Raw genomic sequence first — 19,101 nt, forward strand, 5'->3', positions numbered from 1 at the left:
GACCCGAGCTAATACTACAGTTCATGTTACACTGGAGTTCAGTCATAGATGGGCTCAAGACAAAGGCAGTTAACCACCATATGAACCTCATTTAAGCTACATTTACAGACAAATCTGCCTTATAACTTTTCTTTAACGCAGGTATCAGGGATGTTAATAAGAATGTAACCAACTAAAGGTTTATTAACCAACAATTTATGTTTTGTGTACCATTTCTCCAGAGCTCTTTCCTCACAGTTTGGTTTGGTCTGCCGAGGCTAGAAATTACAGTAATTGGGCCCCACTTGACTTTTGGCGGAGCCATTTGTTGAATAAAGGCAGGAAGACAAGAGCAGCTGTTTCAAGCGAGAGCCTTACTGTGTGATTATTCTGTTTGTTAAAATTGTTTGTGCCTCATGAATTAATGTTTTGCATAACCAACGTGTTGCTGGAACTGTTAATTGGAATGAAATTTAAACTGAGGAAAAGATGTGTTTTGTATTGTTTTAATTAGTCAACTATCAGTCAAGAAAAATACACCCTAACAGGTGTCTTTGTTTCTAAGTCTGGTTATTGCACACAGCATTCTCTACTGCTTCTGCTTCACAATGCACACTCACTGGTTTGTAGGGTATACTGTAAATGACAAAAACAACTGCACATTTGTTTGTACCCTTCTTCACTCTGCTGTAGTAAACCTCATCACATTACGAGCCTAAACCCACTCACTGGTTTAAGTGGAGGTCTTGATCTGATGAAATCCAGAATCAATTCATGGGCATTTCTCTTCACTCTGGTAGGAATGTCACCACCAACCTGCGTAAGAAACACAACACCGACTGTAACACTGTGTGTGCGTAAATCATACAGTAAGGTGCAGCCACTCTTGACATGTTTTGGACAGAAATGAGAACAACAGATCATCAACAGTACAGACCTACACTGAGTTTATTATAGTCAGAGTGTTAAAGCTGTAAACACCTGAAAACACAACACTGACATATTATCAAGTCTTTTCACACATCCAGCAGCAACATTAGCATAAATTTCACATTTGGGTCCACCTGAAAAATCCAGTATTTACTCTCCTTTTAGCTCTGTTTTGATCTCCACCAGCAGTGTTTTTAGCTGCTACATGCTCCACTATGTTCACCAGCTGGTTGTTAACTTTGTTTGCCATTTGGTGCTGCGCAGGTAGTGTACAGCAGGTTTATCAGTGATTTTACTTTTTTTGACACTTCCTTTTTACTGTTATTAATTTTATTTATTATATATATAATATAATGAGTATAAAACATAGCTCAACTTTTGGACAACTTGCAGAATATATGTGTGTGGTCTGCAGCCACATGTCCACACGTCCATAAGCAGGACTGCTGCATAGACAGTCTACTCTTGATCTCTTTGTGTAAATACAAGTTAAATTTTCCCAACAATACTCTTTCCATCTTTGTAAACTGGTGGATATACGTTGTATCCTACATATATTATACCATCATCACCTGAGATTTTACAAATCAGTTCAGTTTCATTTCACTTTAATGTAGAGAGATGAACTAACTAGATTCCATAAGACCATGGTAAAGAGCAGAAATTATTCTCAGCTTGTTTTGCTTGTAAGCACTAATTACAATTTTGATTTCTCTATTCACTTCGATGAAAGGGTGTAACTTAATCTCCTCGTCATGGTGCTTCTCCTTCAGATCCTGAAGGCTCCAGAGCTCCACATTTTCAACTACAGTGCATCTAACCGTGATGCATTTATGTGTCCAGTATTTAAATCTTGTGTTGTATGCTGCTGGTTTTTAATTTAATTTTAGTTTATATTTTTTCACCATAGTAAACCAAATATTCAAGGTATGTGTTGTTATTGAAATGACACTAAGCTTCAAATAATTTTCCTAATTAATGCTCTATCTCCTATTAAACTCTGCATTTGATATTGTTGAATGTGTGTTTCTATATTTTTCCATTTTGCAGCATAATGTGGGTTACAGCGGCATAGGGAGGGTCTGAAATGTGCTGCATAAAAGTACACCTTGATATTTGGCAATGCCATGCTCACTTGTCTTCGGTAAGTTGAAGAGTCACATATCTGATTCAAGGTTGTGTTCCTCCCCTAGTAAGTCTTGAAATAATTTTACTCCAAGCTATGAGCCTATTTAAAATGTTGAGTTTATAACCTTATTAGAAGTATTGGCCATAAGATTCCAGCAGAGTCATTAATTTAAGTAGGCCGACATCAGGTTCTCCTAAGTAGATAATTATGTCGTCTGCAGAAAGTCTTATGATATGTTCTACGCCTCCAATCTCTACACCTGTGACTTCTTTGCTCTATCACAGCTTTTTCACAGAAAACATTTGATAAAGTTTGACAAAAGCTGTGAGACTGAATCAAAACAAAGAGCTCAAAGAAGCTGAAATGCTCCCTGGAGCTGAGGGGAACTGCACAGTTGGGTGATGATTTTTCTGTGCAACTGCTGCCAGAACAACAGACGGCTGAGAGAAGCCTTCATTATTAATATCTGTGTTCTGAGGCTGAATTATGTATCTGCCTGTGGAGAAGGCCTCAAGGTGACTGTATGCCATAACATTTTCTTCCTGTATCAAAGTCTCTACAGTGCATGGTGCAGTGGACTGCCTGGAAAAAAAAGAATAGAGCTTCAAGGTCACAGTCTCACTCCTGTCCGCCCTCAAAGTCCTCATGCCCCAATTTAACAAAGTCATGATCAAAATATTTTGCAAGAATTCTTACAAGAACGATTTAACAATATGTCTTATTCCAGAGACGTTAAGGTTTGAATGAACTGCTTTCTGCAGTTAACAACTTAACTGACATTTCAACAGATTGAAGTGCTACTCTACAAGTAACATTTTATCTACTTTCAGCCTTTACAAACCAACCAACATCGCAACAACTTACTGTGAACATATTCCCATCATCTCTCGAGCCTGTTAAGACGTGGTATTAAAAATGCGTCCTAGGTCATGCGATCACAAGTGGGTATGTGAGTTCAAATCTGGCATTATAATGCTTCTCCAGATGTGTCCTGAGGGATCAGACCTCACTTCCCTGCTCTAATAGCAAATAATCACTGTTTTGTCAGTTGAATGTCCATATGTCCACTCAGTATGAAGACTCCACTATTGTGTGTGCTGGGATTTTATAACTGACCTACGACCACAACGCACAATTTTTACTTTTTCTCACTGTGTGGAAATCTGTTGTTTTCAAATCACAGATGAAGAAAGTCAATGACAGTCAAAGAGAGAAAAAAAAGTGTGCGTCTCAGTGCACCATGGACCATCTCCCCTGTGTGCTCTTCTAAGCAACACAATGTTTGCATTCACACCTGTATTTAGAGCTGTCCACTTGTGATCAGATCACTCAGGATGCATGTTAATATCCAGTCTGAACAGGACCACTGCTGCATAACCAACACTTGAAATCTACACTGCTGTCATTGCTTACTAATCAATGACAACAAGTCCTTTCATGGCATAGATCAACATTCAAACTGCTTCCAAGCCATTCATTATCATATGATATCTAATTCTTGGTCTGATTTTTCAAACGTTTCATTTCTCACCATGACTTTGCGTAGCTGGAACTTGCGAGCTCGTATGTCCTGCATCAGCATCTCAAACGGAGTGAGGCTGAACTCGGTGGGCAGGGGGTTGAATGGCTGCTCCTGCACCTTCTTCAGCTTCACTCCCTGTCTGAGCTCCTTCATCAGCTGCACCCACAGACGTGCCTGGGATGGAAACAACAACATGCACATCTGTATGCATCAACACAACAACGCTGCCTTCTTCAGTCAGACACACTGTTGTATTGTCCTGCTTGTCACACCGTGCCCTCGCCTGTTTCCTCTCACCCAGTCTCGGTGTTTCAGTGCATCCAGCTCAGCTGTGGACCTGTCTTCCAGAGCTTCCTCTGTGGTGATCTTCCTCAGCATCTGTGCAAAAAAAGCTTTAAAGTTACTCTGATCGTAAGCATTTTATGTCTTGTGTATGTGTTACTTTTAGCCTCTGTCTGTGAATATGATTAGTGTGGGATATCAGCATGCGTTGCATCTACAGCCGTTTTTTTTATATAATTCTGCCACTTGGAGGCACCAAAGTGAGAAAAAATCTACTTTAACTAGAATTGCTCAACCTAAGATTTTATTTTGAGATCAAAAACAAAATGTCACCAATAATCCATGACAATCATGTCTGTACTTACAACTTGGTGAATACAATATTATTACTACTAATGGATGTGATACCCAAAAAAGTTGGAATAAATGTGAATACGTTTTTAAAGTCAAACAAATAAATTATTTACTGTGGATCATTCAAACTGTGTTTCTGCAGGTGTCAACAAGTTAAATTTGAGACGTTTTATACCATTATCAATGCAACTTTGAGACCTATTTCCTGTCAGTACTAGCAAAAAAGTACAATGGTTGTGGTGATGTCAACATGGTTTGAAAGAAGTTGAAAGGAGTTAATGTTGTGCAGGTTTTGTCTTGTAGTTGTTGTAGCATGATTTTTTAAAACAGAAATGCATTTCAGTGTAGACTTAAAGCAGTTTCATAAAAGTAATGTTAATTTCATAATCCAATTAATTCTTAAAACCTGCTGTATGGGATTTTAGACTTCTGAAGGACCTGTGGAAACCCTGTTCAAAGGACACTTGACTCTGAACAAGAGACATCTCCTTAATGGCACAGACTCTACTTTCTGCATGCACTCATGTGAAGAGTAGAGCACAATGTTTCTGCTAGACTTCAACAAGGGCAAACCTCTGCTGTGACACAACAGAAGTCAAGATTTGAGGTCGAGCATTGGAGGGAAACTGTGGAGGCGGCATCTTCAGTCATTTATCAGTCTCTGCTCTGTAGCATGTAAACAGGAATATTAATGGAGCAGAGTATAAGCTTTTCAAATTCAGAGCGCACACAGACAGTGAGGTGCGGCCCACTGGAGGCAGAAGCAATGAAAGTGTACTGACACAAATGAAAAGCAGGTCATGCATCTATTTTCCTGTAATTATTCCCTAAAACGTTCTCAGCTCTGTTGCTCTAACAGTAAACAGATGTTGTTTTTTAAGGGTTGCCTTAATATTCACATGACAATCTAACGTACCTCCTTAGCATCTCTGATCTTGATAAGGAAGGTCTGCAGCTCCAGAGTCTCTACAAACAGAGCCCTGCACACCGCCTGGTAGTGCTCTGGAGCCAAGTTTGGGTTGGCCAGCCGAGACGCGCACAGCGCCATCACATGGCGGAACGTACACACTGGCTTTATCACTCCCTCCTGCTCATCCTCTTCCTCCTCCTCCTCCTCCTCCTGGCCACTGTACCCCTCGTCTGTTGTACCATTCTTGGCAGTGCTGTCGCCCTCTCGACCGTGGTCCCCGCCTGCCATGCGTTCGATGAGGTGCTCTAGCTCAGGGCTGAGCTCCCGTTCCTCACTATCGTCCAGCCCCCAGTCCAGAGCGCGATAGATGGTCACACCCAGAGACTGGACCAGCTGGAGGGAGGGATGAGGAGGCAGAAGTGAATAGGTTGTCCTTTAACAATAACATTTCCCATAAAAACTTTGTCTAAATCCAGTCAAATGATGAAAACTCATATAACATTAATGAATTTTCACATAAAAAACTCTTCATAGTGTAGATCATGTGGGATTGATATTGAATATATTTATGTGAAGTGGGCATTTTGAACAAATGTTGACAGAGATCCAAAAATCCAAAAACACTGTTCCACATTTGAAAATACGGATTAACTAAAATTTGTTTATACAATGAAATGCTTTTTACTATCATCATTAAAGAGTGAAGTGATTTGTGTCTGTCTTCTTTCTTTCTCACCTGACGCTCTATAGCAGGTGGAAGACGAGGCTCCTCAACGTCATCTGAAGAGACAAAGGATGGAAAACACAACAATTAGAATGTGAGACACACAGACTTCACTTAAAGGACAAATCTGGGTGATTTACTACTTTTTAACTGCAACATTTTAAATGCTTATCATGATAGTTTCTACATCTGATATTTTTGCATGAACTCTGGGATATATTCATTTTCATCTATTTCCAACAGCATAAAAAATGACTCAGTTTTTTCAATGCATGTTTCATATTTTGAGAATTCTATAAGAAAATTAACTTCTGTCTTCACTTCTGTTAAGTGGGAACAGAATTGATCTTTGTCTAACCAGTGTTTTTTGATTCTCATTTGAATAACTAATCAGCCTTTCTTTAAAAATGTTGGTACGCAGGATTTTGGATTTTGATTAAATATGGGGCCTTTAAATGTTCATCACTCTCCAGTTTTTTTGGAGGCTGGTTTCATTGCTATTTTTTCAGAGATCAAAATAACTGAGTTTATTTATTGTTGTGCTGAGAATATGTTTGGAGATACTGAGCTGGTCTTATCAAATAGTTTCCATCTTTCTCCAGTTTATTTTTGAATCCTAGGAATACAAAATAATGGTGTGAGTCTTATCAAATGGTTTTAAATTGTCTTTAAAGGCTTCCAAATTCATTTTGTTTTCTTTTGGATTTAGCATCCTATTTTTATTCTTTAATTAGTGAGCCTCTGATTTTGCTGCCATATAAAGGAATTAGTTCTATGACACTTGAATGACTTCATCATCTTCATCCATCTTTAAATTGGAAGATTTGATTTAGAGATTTGAAGAGACAAAATAGGTATAAAAGCTTAAGACTCAAAAAAACAGCATGCACATCCAGAAAGTACTGAGTGCTGGACAGAAGAACAAATACAAAAATACAAACATAAGTCTGCACACCAGAAACTGCTCCTTTAGGACATTTAATAGTATCACCACATGTGAGGTTTCAGCCCCAGCCCTGAAGGGCCTTTTTGTGTATGAAATAAAAGCTTTCAACCAACTGCTGGCACTCTGCAGTAATTTTAAGAAGAGAGATTTATACTTCATATGACATTTGATTTGTCACTTCCTGCAGGTGGAGATACATACAGATATTACTTCAAAATGTTGCCAGAGGAAGCTTTAAACAAAAATCAGGAATGTTTCCAAGAAAAAGCCTCAATATGTGTGCCACCAACAGTTGCTGTGAACTTTATAGCAATAATAAAAAACTAACTCCACATGTCCCACAGTCCAACTTGGCCAATGCATTATTGTGTTCCAGCCAGGGTTGTGCGTGCCTATGCAAGTGTGTGTGTGTGTGTGTGTGTGTGTGTGTGTGTGTGTGTGTGTGTGTGTGAGAGTAAAAAAGCTCTTTCTCCCAGCTCGGATGTCAGTAATGATACCCGAGAGGCCTGAAACCCCTCGATCAGCAGCTCTCACTGCAGAGAAACAGGAGAATGGATGGACAAGAGAAGCAGGAGACGGAGACAAAAGACAGAGACAGAGAACCCCTGGAAACATCAGGGACGCGGGGGAGATGAAAGGAGTGAGAGATAAAGCAAGAGAGAGATGAGAGAGCTCATCGGAGCAAAGATGAGGAATAAGGAGCGGAGGTGTGGGTGTGGTGATGGGGGGCATCCACCCCTGTCAACAACAAAGTGCTTAGAGCAGGACGTGAAGCTCAGACAGACACAGCGTCATTCTGTTCACATGTGAACACAAACGTTGCCTCAATCTGCAACAAAAGGCAGCAACTGACACTCAAGGAGAGCAAAGAAACGCTCTATTATGATGCCCTCCCCACAGGAGTGAGATAACATGAACCCCTGCAAACCCGTCAGACAGGTTCAAATACTGCACGTAACCAGCGATACCACGCCAGTTTCCCACAGTTATGGGTCAGTAAACACAAAAGAGAGAGATGACAAAAACACTTACAAGAGCTCTCAAGCTTAGATTTTGGAAAAAGCAATTAGCTGTATGGACAGGGAGAGGATGTTTAGGCCATTGAGATGTACACATTATTTTAATTTTTAAGGGATGTTTTTTTAATTAAAAAAACAAATCAACAACTTTGATAGTTTAGGTTACAAGCTTATGGAAAAGTTAATGTGATACTTCTGTGGATGCTGGTCCTAATGGCTACGTTCCGACAACTGTCAACAAGACAATGAGTCTACAGCCATGCTAGCAGCTCTGTGAGGCTATGTTAGGCCCACTTCATCCATCCATCCATTGTCTGTAACCGCTTATCTTTGACGGGTCACACGGAGGCTGGAGCCTATCCCAGCTGACACTGGGCGAGAGACGGGGTACACCCTGCTTCTAAAGAAAAACTAATTGTTTTGGATTAAAGTTGGGGTCCAACTTAACTGTTGCTGTGAACTAAAAATATAATGGTAGTGATCGCCATGATAATGTGCTCATCACTAATCATTATCATGGCTAATTATCACTAGCACTAAATAAAAACAAGTCTAATAATCTGCAGCCATGCTAGTAATTTTGCAGTCTGGCCAGACCTATATCCACAGAGCAACTCTGTGAAAATGCAATGCACGCAAATATGGCAACCTACTGCAGAAGAGAACAGCTATATGAAAAGTCTGAAGCTCAAAAATCAATGACACGACGACCACAACATCCAACTTCATCCATCGCTACAAAACTCACAAAGAAAGGTGCAGAATATGATATAAACCAAATAAACCATGTGGACATATTAGCTTACTAGCTAACACAGCTACATGCTCATGAATCTCACTTCCATGTACGACTTGTGATCTCACTCTCCATTCCTGTTCATTTTAGGGGCTTTTTATTGATTGGTACAAATATCAGTTAGATTTACAAAATGTAAGGATGCTGCAACAGTTTTTGTTAATGTTAAAAATATAACTGACTTTTTCATGATGACTAGCTTTTAACTGACTTGCATGATTGTCATCATAGTGACTTGTGAACTGCACGTGTGATTTACTCCCATCTCTGGTACACGCTAATGTCAGCAAGCCAACATGCTCACAAGGGGATTACTAATGTGATAATGTTTAGCAGATTTAATGTTCACGATGGTCACCATTTTAATTTAGCCTGTTGTTGTGCTTGTACTATAAATAACTCCACTTGCTTTCCGCATTTTGAGTGTCTAAATTCTGAGAGTGGAACAAAAACTTTTACTAACCATTTGACAATGCAACACATTACATTTTATAGATATGAAAACTACAGACATTGTGCCTCACAGTGATGAAGAAATTATGAAATCTCAATTTACTCACTAAAAAATACTATTGAGTGTTTTTATGTAGGGAATATTGAAGTAAATGATTTCTGACAAAGCCACGAAGTTCAGCTGAGGCTGATGAGGTTGTCATTCATTTAGTAGTATTAAGTCGTAATGCAAAGGACTGGGCAAATTTCTTTTTTGGCCTGATAATGGAGTTTGATGGAAAGTCTGAACATCGTCAGAGTGATTGCAATTCATATTGAGAGGATGTACCCAATTTCAATCCATCCTATAGCAAGTCTGAGATACACTCAGACTTGCACGCACACTAACACGCATACTTTCCCAAGAAGGACTTTGCCATCTGTTGCCATGGTAATAAGGTATGAGAGACCAAATTCAAAGAAACCAAGAAGTGACAGAGAAGGAAAACTGGGCTGGGAAGAGCAGAGCTAGTTATAAATGAATAAAAGAGAAGAAAGAGCATCACCTGAAATAATCTTTATCTCCAACTATGTACAAGTCTGGGTGTAGCACTTGCACCTTTACCGACATGTCAAGTCAAACTTGACCTTTGCACATTTTTCAAGTCATTATAAGTGCGTTTATTGTAGAAGTGCAATAATGAAGTGGGAAAGAAATCACACTCTATTTATAGATTTGCTAATTTCCTTTGGGAGGTGATTTCTAAAAACAAAACAAAAAATCAGAGAAGTATTTACATCAGAGTTGCATGTCATAGGAAATGATTGCCATGCATCAAACCTCTCTGCTGTGTGATAGAAATCTGGCATAATCTCATGAGGAGCAGAGTGATGCTGTAAAGGGAAACCCTTGCAAATCAAATTTGCGGGAGTCTTGTATTTCAACAATGCACGGTCAGCAAGATAAAACTGCTTTTTGTCTTGCATCTTGGAAAAAGCAGTTGACATTTAGGTGATGCATGCTTTTATCAGACAGGAGCGATATGTATCTGGACTTTGACTTGCTGCTGGCCTTAGATGCACAGCCTCACCCTTTAGCCTTGTCCTGTAGTGTCTTTCAGCAGCCTTCCAACAGAAACTGGAGCTTCAGTTCACATTGAGGAATTACAGATATCTGAGGTTCTTCTAAATCTAATCCCTTACTCCAGATGTTTATTGTTCACAGATTATGATGCAGTCCAGTTGATGCAGGAGGAAGATATCCAAAGTTTAAAATATGATGGCTCAGCACCTCATACAGAACCAATACAAACTCAAACTGAGCACTCTGGAAAACGGGACATTGCAGCTGCAGGGCAACAATCATTTTTTATGAGGGACAATATGATTTCCATTAGACCCACTTAGTCATAAATCTATGAATGAGGCTGAAGGTACAGTTAAAGTGCCATTAAAGTGATCCCCCAAATCCCAGGCCTAGTTACTATTACAAATATGTTACCAAAACATTTTCTTTTTACTAACTTTGAAAGAAATAATCTGTCTCTTTGGTTTAAATAAACTTGTTGAGTGTATGAATATTGGCTTTAATTAACTCCAAATCCTGTGCACCCAGATATCACGTCTTTGTATTTAATAACTGCAGAAGTAGGAAATGAGACACTAGTGCAACAAGCAGGTGGACCTATGATTTAGGGGGATTTCCTGAGAATCCAGCAGGAGCTAGTGTCGCCTCGGTGACTGAACATTTCTCCATAAAGTCCCAGCTTCAGCTGCACATACACACTCCCCCAACTCTAAACAATGCAGCCCAACCCATGGCTGTCGGTGCTGAGACGAGATGAGATGCCTTCTTTTATATGGCCGGAGGCATTATGTTTCTAGGTTATCCCATTCTTGTGAACATGATATCTCCAGAATTTCTTCAGGCACAAATGTTGACAGCTGATTTCTTACTTTTCTTAACCAGCCGCTAGTTACCAACAACTTCTTCAGTCTGAAATCTTGTTTCAGCTTGGGACAACGTACGTGTGGTACTTTGCAAATCTCAGCTGGTTGCATCATTTAATGTTTTGCTATATTGGCTATCATGTTATAAGCTTGTTAATTTTGTCTTTTAATCAAGATCTAAAAATTATTCCCCGTGGTATTGAAAACTGTATCCAACATCTATATTTTTCAAGGTATTGTATCAGAATGAGAAATTCCAGTATCATGACAACACTAGCTTGTTGCAGTACCATGAGTCAGTCTGTATTAGTTTGGCAATTTCAAGTCAGATTTGAGTTCCCTCTGAAGGGGAGCCAGCCAGATAGTCTCTGCAACAGCTCGTGTGAATGACGTCAGTAAACTGCACACTCACACTCATGTTTACCAACAGGCACTCTGTCCTGTTTCATACCAGAGCAAAAAAATATTGGTGAGTCCAGCTTTCTGTGGACGTGGTGCTGCTCACTGATCACTCACTCCTGTTTGTAGCAGACAACAGGATTTAATCTGGTGAACAGAGTGAATCTGCAGCATGCCAGTGAGGATGAGTTGTTTTTCTCTGTTTCAGTTTCAATTACTGATTCAGGCCAATACATCAGGTGTGTGTTTACATTAAAATGTTGTGCAACACAACTTAGGTACAACAACTTAGGTATAGCTTAGGTATAAGGTTTTCCCCCTCTGACACTTATTATGAATTTGTAAAGATTTGAGGTCCCTTCACTGACTGCACGTTGATTTCAGTGTCCCTGAGTGTCAGTGCTGTAAGAGAGTTATGACAGGCCCAGTGCAGACTACCACGAGAAGCCCTAGCACACACTACTGACTGCTTATAAAGAACACACACACACACACACACACACACAAACATATAATATGAACTAGACAGGGCATTGCTGCTCAGCCTTGCCTTTGCCTTTTTCCCCATAGGACACCATTGTGGACTGATAGGACATCTCAAACTCCAAACAAAGTCAACTATGACTCTTTTTCTGTGATTATTTTTTGATGCATGAAGTTTTTATATTTGCAAAATTTTCCTTGAGCCAAAAAAAACTATTTAAAAATGTGACATCATTTCCATGTAAAGCCTATGTCGCAGGAGGGGACAAACACTTCTGAACATATTAAGTGCCTAAGTCACGGCCTTCTGGTGTGACCTAACTTTGGAAAAACATATGAACTGTGATCAATAAAAATAGTCATTAGTAATAAAGTAATAAAATAAATAAAGAAGCTTAGGCCTAAGATTATTGTATGATATCAATAGTTTCCTCAATAGCCCAGCTGTCTGGGACTGGCATGATGCTTTGGGATGAATTTAGCCTACAAATGGTCTTCTAGCCGACTAGCTACATTAATAATGTAGACAGACTCACTATAACAGACTCAGTTCATGCTGGTTAAGGGATTTGCACCACTGTTTAGATATGGATTGCATTTACTCATGGATCAGTGAAACATAAACCTACACAGGCTACAAGGATAAACAACTGTGTTAATGAGAGACAAACATCTCCTCTGTGAGAGCTGAGAACTAGTGATCACAGCAACTGTTCAATGGTAAACATAGTTCACCAGGATCTTAAGTAGCTCCAGTGCCCCTGTGGGGTCCAGGAGGGAGATTAAACAGCTTCCCAGTTAAACGAGGAGCACTTTAAAGTCACTACATCTGACTGAGTAGAACACAAAGGGAATGGTTTTAAGAATCTAAGCACTATTACCTCCTCACCATGTAGACAGTATATGACGTTTTAAAATTCTTGTGAGATATGTGTCTGTGAGTTTTTGAAGTTTAGGTTCCATGTTTACCAAAGCAGGATGTTTGCAGTTACTTAATAACAATGGTTTAAGATAGATGCAATCCTGTTGCCAAGCAACCTGCACCAAGCATCGCCTGGAAACAACCTGTAAACTTTTCCTTCCTGTTAGATTCCTTAACAGATGCTGCACAGCTGTTACTAGGCGAAACAACAACACAGGAGTGCGTGTTCATTCAATTGCAAAGACTCAACAACAGGAGCTGAGACTACTCTTTTTTTTAATTGAGATTTGATTACTCACATTTCTGCTTTTTTCTACATTTCTCACTAACATTTCTAATATTCATAAGGCCTGCTCTGGCCTCCAAGCACAAGGAAGTTTAAATATTCTGGCTGCATGTTGCTGTAGGGCAAAAGTACAGCAAGAAGTACCTTAGAGCAGTTCTCTGTGACTTGCAGCATGTTCAGTGCAATTGGCTACAAGCAGTACTTGAATAAATCATAATTTTCTTGAAATAATGGTGGTCACTACCCAAGACTCTGGGAATAAAAGGTGAAAAAAGTTTATTCTAACAAGTGTGATGTGGTTTAGTGGGTTTACTGTAAAGTGGCTCTCAAAGCATGTCATAGACTTGCAAATATACAATCCAAATAAAACCTTTTTTAAATGGAATTTGGCCTTAAGTTATCTCTCTGTGCTAGCCAGACTTCTTGAGCCCAGCCCGCATTGAGGGCATAAATAGGCTACTTCACATCCAGTAGGATATTATGCAGGTACAGGCTAAATTCAGCGGGGGAAACAAGTAGAAGACTGCATAAAATCCTTTGGGGCTCCATCCACCCTTTGAAGTCTCCAAAACAGTCTTTGCAAGAGTGGATGCTGGGGTGAAGCTGTGCTCTATGAATAATTTATCATTTACCGGCATAACACAAGTCATCCTCGTTGGCATAGAGAGTGCGACAAAAATACAGACTTTGCTCCAAATCAGCAGTCGGTGTTCATTTGTGTAAGAGAAGAAGTTCAACAAAATGATCAAATGATCTAGTTGAAGGTCGATCTGGCAGGAATGTGATGTTGCTTGGAACAGGAGATCCAGCGAGCAGGATGTTCCTGTGTACCAAACTCCGTATGAAATTCTGATAATATAACTTGGCATTGTTATTAGTTCAGCGTTCCTGCTATATCAAACATGATTCAGTATCTTTTATGAAACACTGGTGAACACTCTTAAATTCCGCGCTGATGTGGCCAGACAAGCAGGATGTATATTTCTTTAAATTAATATTGGTACGCTATGTTTAGTTTCGCCTACCGTAGTTTACTGGAAGACAGCGCGAATCAGTCGGACCAGTTGAAAAAGTCGACATTTTATAAAACAGAGTGCTGATTTGTGGACGTAACTTCAGGCCGAATTAAAAAGTGGCTCTTAATATTCAAAACAAAATGCTTTGACAAACAGTAAACACTAACTTGTTCTGCAGATCATGGACACATTGTTAGAATTTACTTTTTCTTACTCGGGTTTTGTGTCACGGCTATGACAGACAAGTGACAGGGCAGAGGGAAGTTGGGGGCATCAACGGGGCAGCTTTCCTACCGTTGTGTCGGGGCTCTGGCTGTAATAACACGGTCCCGTCCCTGTGCAGGAGGATGGAGGACGGGTCCTTCACCCGGCCGACTCTCCCAGGCGGCGGGCGGGGCACCCTCAGCCCGCTGCAGCACTGGTAGCACACCGCCCATGCCTGCTCCTCGTTGATGGGCTGCTCGTAGGACTTCAGCACCTCCTCCAGAGACAGTTCCCGGGGCTCGGCCAGGTCCCGCGCCTCTCCGCGGTCTGTGGGGGCGCTTACCCGTGAGTCCCCGTCCTCGGCGGTTCTGTTGGTGGATCTGGCCATGGTCGCGATACCGTGGAGCCCATACTTTACTCGGTAGGCGCCGAGGCCATTTATGCTGTCCTCTGACTCGGCTCAGCCTCTCGTCCTCGTCTTGGCGTCCACCTCTGCTGAACTAGCGCAGCTGCACCTCGTTGCCACAACACCGTCAGAGCAGCAGTGCTGAACACAGCACTTCCCATCTGAGATTTCAACAATAAAACCACTCAATACAAATATGAAAAATATGCAAAATATAATTTGAACAAAAGTCAGAGATTACTGTGTGCACAGTTAAGATGTGGTATATTACCACTACATATTGAAACAAGACGTGAAGTGTAAGTGAAGAAGAGACTATGTGTAATTATTATGAACTAAATGAGGTGGAAGATGAAATTAATTTTATTTTTTACTACACGATTTGAGACAATTGCTTGAAAAGGTTCATGCGCCTGATTTTTGCATTTTCCGAGTTTCTTTTTAAAACATGGGAAAGAAGGAGTAAAGTAATACATGATAGATACATTCCTCAGAATTTAATTTATTTTAATACTCACTATGGAATATTAGTTCATGAACTGGATCAAATACAGAGTGTTTGGTAGTTTTGTGTGTTTGTGTTTTTCTTTGTGGGATATCTACTGGAATAATATTTGAGAGGGATTATATTTATGTTGGAATGATGATGATGTTTATGTTTGGATGATGGTGATATATTGTGCTGTTTGATGATGGTGATGTCTTATGCCCTAATATTTTGTTTGAAGCTAATGTGTCTAAATCATGTGGAGTGGGTCATGAGAATGACCAGGCAGGAAAATAAAATATTAATTAATTCATACACTGACTACTTCATTTTTCAGCAGTGTAATGTCACATACAAATGTGTATGAAAATTATGTTTTTCCCCTGAAAGTTCAATAAACACCAAACCACATTACTGTTTTATTTAGCATATGAAGCAGGCTGATTTTGTCCCGATTCTATGAACACCTACAGTTGAGATGCTCTTGAGCAAGGCATTGAACTCAAGCCCAACACCTGTTTAGGTCTAACAAAGCGACCAAGCAAGAATGGAAAGAAAGTATTTCAGGGCATACCGTAAATTCAAGAGACGTTGGATTACTTACAGGATATTACCAACTTAATAAATCAACCTTAATTTATTATCATTAAGTAATACAGGGTTTCAAGAACAAAGCAAAAGTTGATGTTCCTTCAACACGTACAATACATGTACAGCTAATTAATTAGAGTAGATAAAATATAAAACAAAATTATTCAAAACACCATATAGCCTATAGTTGTTCACATATATGTCAGTATAATAAATATGTGTATTATTAACATGACATTCATGTTTTATATTGTGACACTGCACTCTCTGCAATTGTTTTATGTTTCACATGCATAAGCAAACTTGGCTTTCAATATTACTTGCACCTACACTATATATGTATATATATGCAAAGAAAGACCAAAAACTGTGTGCATATAATGAGATGATGCTGATGGAGTGTGCTTGTGCTTTTATTTTGAAAATGAAGCCACTATGCTCTCATTCGTAGTCAGGTTAATTTCGGCTGACTTGACTTCGCTTGTTGCCATATCAGCAAATGAGAGTTGATTGGATCTGCGGGTAGATGTCAATCATCGGCAGAAACGTCCTCCTGGATGTCGCATTATCCACCTGCTGGAGGAGAGGCCGAGGAGAAAAGTTGTTGGACACATTAAACTTAATTATTCATTTGTAACTACGGGGCGACATATAATATGATCACTGTTTTAAGGTAATATGGGACATGGGAAATGATTGCAGGTATCCCACTTGTCCTTCCCCCAGTGAAAATAACAGAATAAAGAAGAACTTCCGAGCACATTTCAAAATAAAGTCCTTATTGATGAACCATCATGTTGCAACATAAAAAATGTGTACAATTCAAACACGTGATAATTTACCACCATACATACATTACAGCTCAACAACACTGGTGTTGGACTATGTCAAGCTGCTTTATATCATATGATAAACATTTTAGGTAATCAAATGGAATATAGTGATAGAATTTTGGGGGCATGTCAATGGTTTTACGCGTTTTATTGACTTCAGATCATATTTGTTTTACATTACTGCTGACCCAATGTTGTAATATGTCTTAGATTGATTTGCTGTCTCCATGGCAGTCTATGATTTGCCCTAATTGCATTGAAGAGCTGTCAGCAAACATTTTATTTAAAGAAAATAGAAAATTGTTTGTCTTCTGAGCGTTTTTCTGTTTTTTTACGGGATATAATTGCAATCCTATGCAGCAGTCAAGTGTCGAATCCTACATGTTGGATTGTGTGTCCCTGAATGCAGCATCAATTAGTTTTCAGAGTGAGCCCTACAAACAAATTATGGAGAAACTGTCGAACCGACCAGGATCCTGGTTCCTGGAGTGGTTGGCAGTGATATAAAGAATGTGATTTGTAACAAATGGCTTTAAATATGAATCCCGGAAGTGGCCAAAAGAGAATTATTATTATATAATTATTTTTTCCTCCAGTAAGTGATTTTTTTACACTATAGTTTAACTACATCCCAAATCTCCCAGCAACATCTGATGACAACTGTCAGATTGTGTTGGGGGTGATGGTGGTGACAAGAACATAATAATTCAAAATAATTCAACCAACTGAAGATATGATGACACTATACAAAACATATGATCCAGTCTGCAACCCCCTCAACTGGGAAAAACACCTTAGACTGTTTTTGAATTCTCCTCAAAAACTACAGAATACAGAAATTTAAAATCAATACATTTTTCTTATTGAAGTGTGAGTGCAACAGTTTGCTTTGTTTGATGGTTGTTTGTTCACCAGCTTCATTTTGTGTACACAGAGGGGGCAGATTTATTCACTTTGGAGCCTAAGGCAAATACAGCCATAGGGCCCTCCACATCCTACATTCTTCCTCCTTTTCAATCCTTGAGTAAATAATAAGTCATGAATGAACTTTTATTTATGCTGGAGTGCTGTGGATGAACTGAGGAGTCTCATGGAACAGTCTGGTGCTACAGCAGTGGATACTTCTGTACTTCTTGGCAGGCAGCAGCAGGATGAACAGGCTGTGGCTGGAGTGGGTGGTGCATTTGCATCCTCCTTTTTTCAACATCAATTGGGTAGCTTCAGCTCATTTTCCAATAGCCTGTGCACCATGCCTGTACACCAGTAGGATACAGTCTTCCTGAATTATTTCTGTGCAGTAAGATTATTGAATATTGAATAGTCTGATGTTGCAGGGAAGCCCTGGGAAACTCATGAATTAATCAGTTTGATGTCAATTTAGCATGTGGATTTTTGTACAGACATAATTAATTAGTGAGAAGTACATGTTAATATTCAGCATTAACACTATAATCAACTTTGTTTTGCCAGGACAAGTCGCATGTTTCAAACTATTTTTTAGTTTTGTGCAGCTGCCGCAATCCCAGGAGAGGAATCAGAAGATGCCATAACAAATCAGTCTTTCATCCTTCATTGACCCTTTATTTTGAAGGCATACCGCATAGTTTCCTGTTTTACTCTGTGGCACGTTCAATCTGAACACGGTGCGCAACGGGCTTCAATATACGTTTTATCCGGCGTGGTCAGTGTGCCACACTTGTTAACCAATCAGCAGCGACATGTGTGTAAATACCACCGTACTGAAAAGGCGCTGCAGCGCAGTGCGCTTGCGTACACAATAATGTGTTCAACGCAGCACCGTTTCTGTATAAATGAACGTCTTGCTGCATTTTGTTAGGACTGAACGCGGCCCTGGCTTCTTGTGTTGTCTTGTGTCATCTTGTTGCAGCAGCCTGCAGCACCTCACCACACACCTGCAGGAGCTTCAGTCAGCACGATGAACCTAAAATCAAAAAATAACACTTACATATTGAATGTTGAACATAAATCAAATTTTTTAAATGATATATATGAATTAACTTTCCAACAATCACAGAAAAAAGAAAAGGCTTTGAAGGAATTTAATATTTGTTTAGTTATCACTAAACACATATGACTCCAGTGAATGATTTCCAGTGAGAAACATGTGAAGTTGACCTTTTGAATATAAAATGTCATCACCTCATCATTTTATCGTATTATACATTTGTGTGACATTTAAAGTATGAAATCTTCTGTTATGGCAAATAATGTGCCTAGTGAGGTCACTGATAATCTAATCAGTTCATCTTTGAGTCCAGGAAAACATCTGTGTCAAGTCTGAAGAAATTCCCTTAAGGCATTCATGAGGTATTGCATTCACAAGAATGGGAGGACTTGAAAACATCATGCCTCTGACCATAAAAACATTAAAACATAAAGGTCATAAAAAAAAAGTTTTTCCAAAGTTATTTAAAATCATAATGGTCAGTCCAGTAATATTTCAGATTAGCTGTGGACAAGCTGTAAGTTTAGTGATCACT

At 39.4% G+C, this 19,101-nt stretch overlaps 1 protein-coding gene across 1 annotated transcript in view; it reads right to left on the bottom strand.

The window, feature by feature from the left end:
- The window catches only part of spire2 (spire-type actin nucleation factor 2), a 31,984-nt gene extending 17,180 nt beyond the window's left edge, over window positions 1–14,804 (bottom strand). Inside the window, exons 1-6 of the mRNA XM_084734748.1 lie at window positions 14,374–14,804; window positions 5,843–5,886; window positions 5,113–5,499; window positions 3,858–3,938; window positions 3,570–3,734; window positions 709–795 (exon numbers count right to left, since the gene is read on the bottom strand). Coding sequence (XP_084590874.1) covers window positions 709–795; window positions 3,570–3,734; window positions 3,858–3,938; window positions 5,113–5,499; window positions 5,843–5,886; window positions 14,374–14,671 — 1,062 coding nt within the window. The 5' untranslated portion in view covers window positions 14,672–14,804. The remainder of the gene's footprint in view (window positions 1–708; window positions 796–3,569; window positions 3,735–3,857; window positions 3,939–5,112; window positions 5,500–5,842; window positions 5,887–14,373) is intronic.
- Window positions 14,805–19,101: the final 4,297 nt, after the last annotated feature.

The sequence above is a fragment of the Lutjanus erythropterus genome, chromosome 13 (genome assembly GCF_056507025.1).
Source record: "Lutjanus erythropterus isolate fLutEry1 chromosome 13, fLutEry1.hap2, whole genome shotgun sequence".
NCBI lineage: Eukaryota > Metazoa > Chordata > Actinopteri > Lutjaniformes > Lutjanidae > Lutjanus > Lutjanus erythropterus.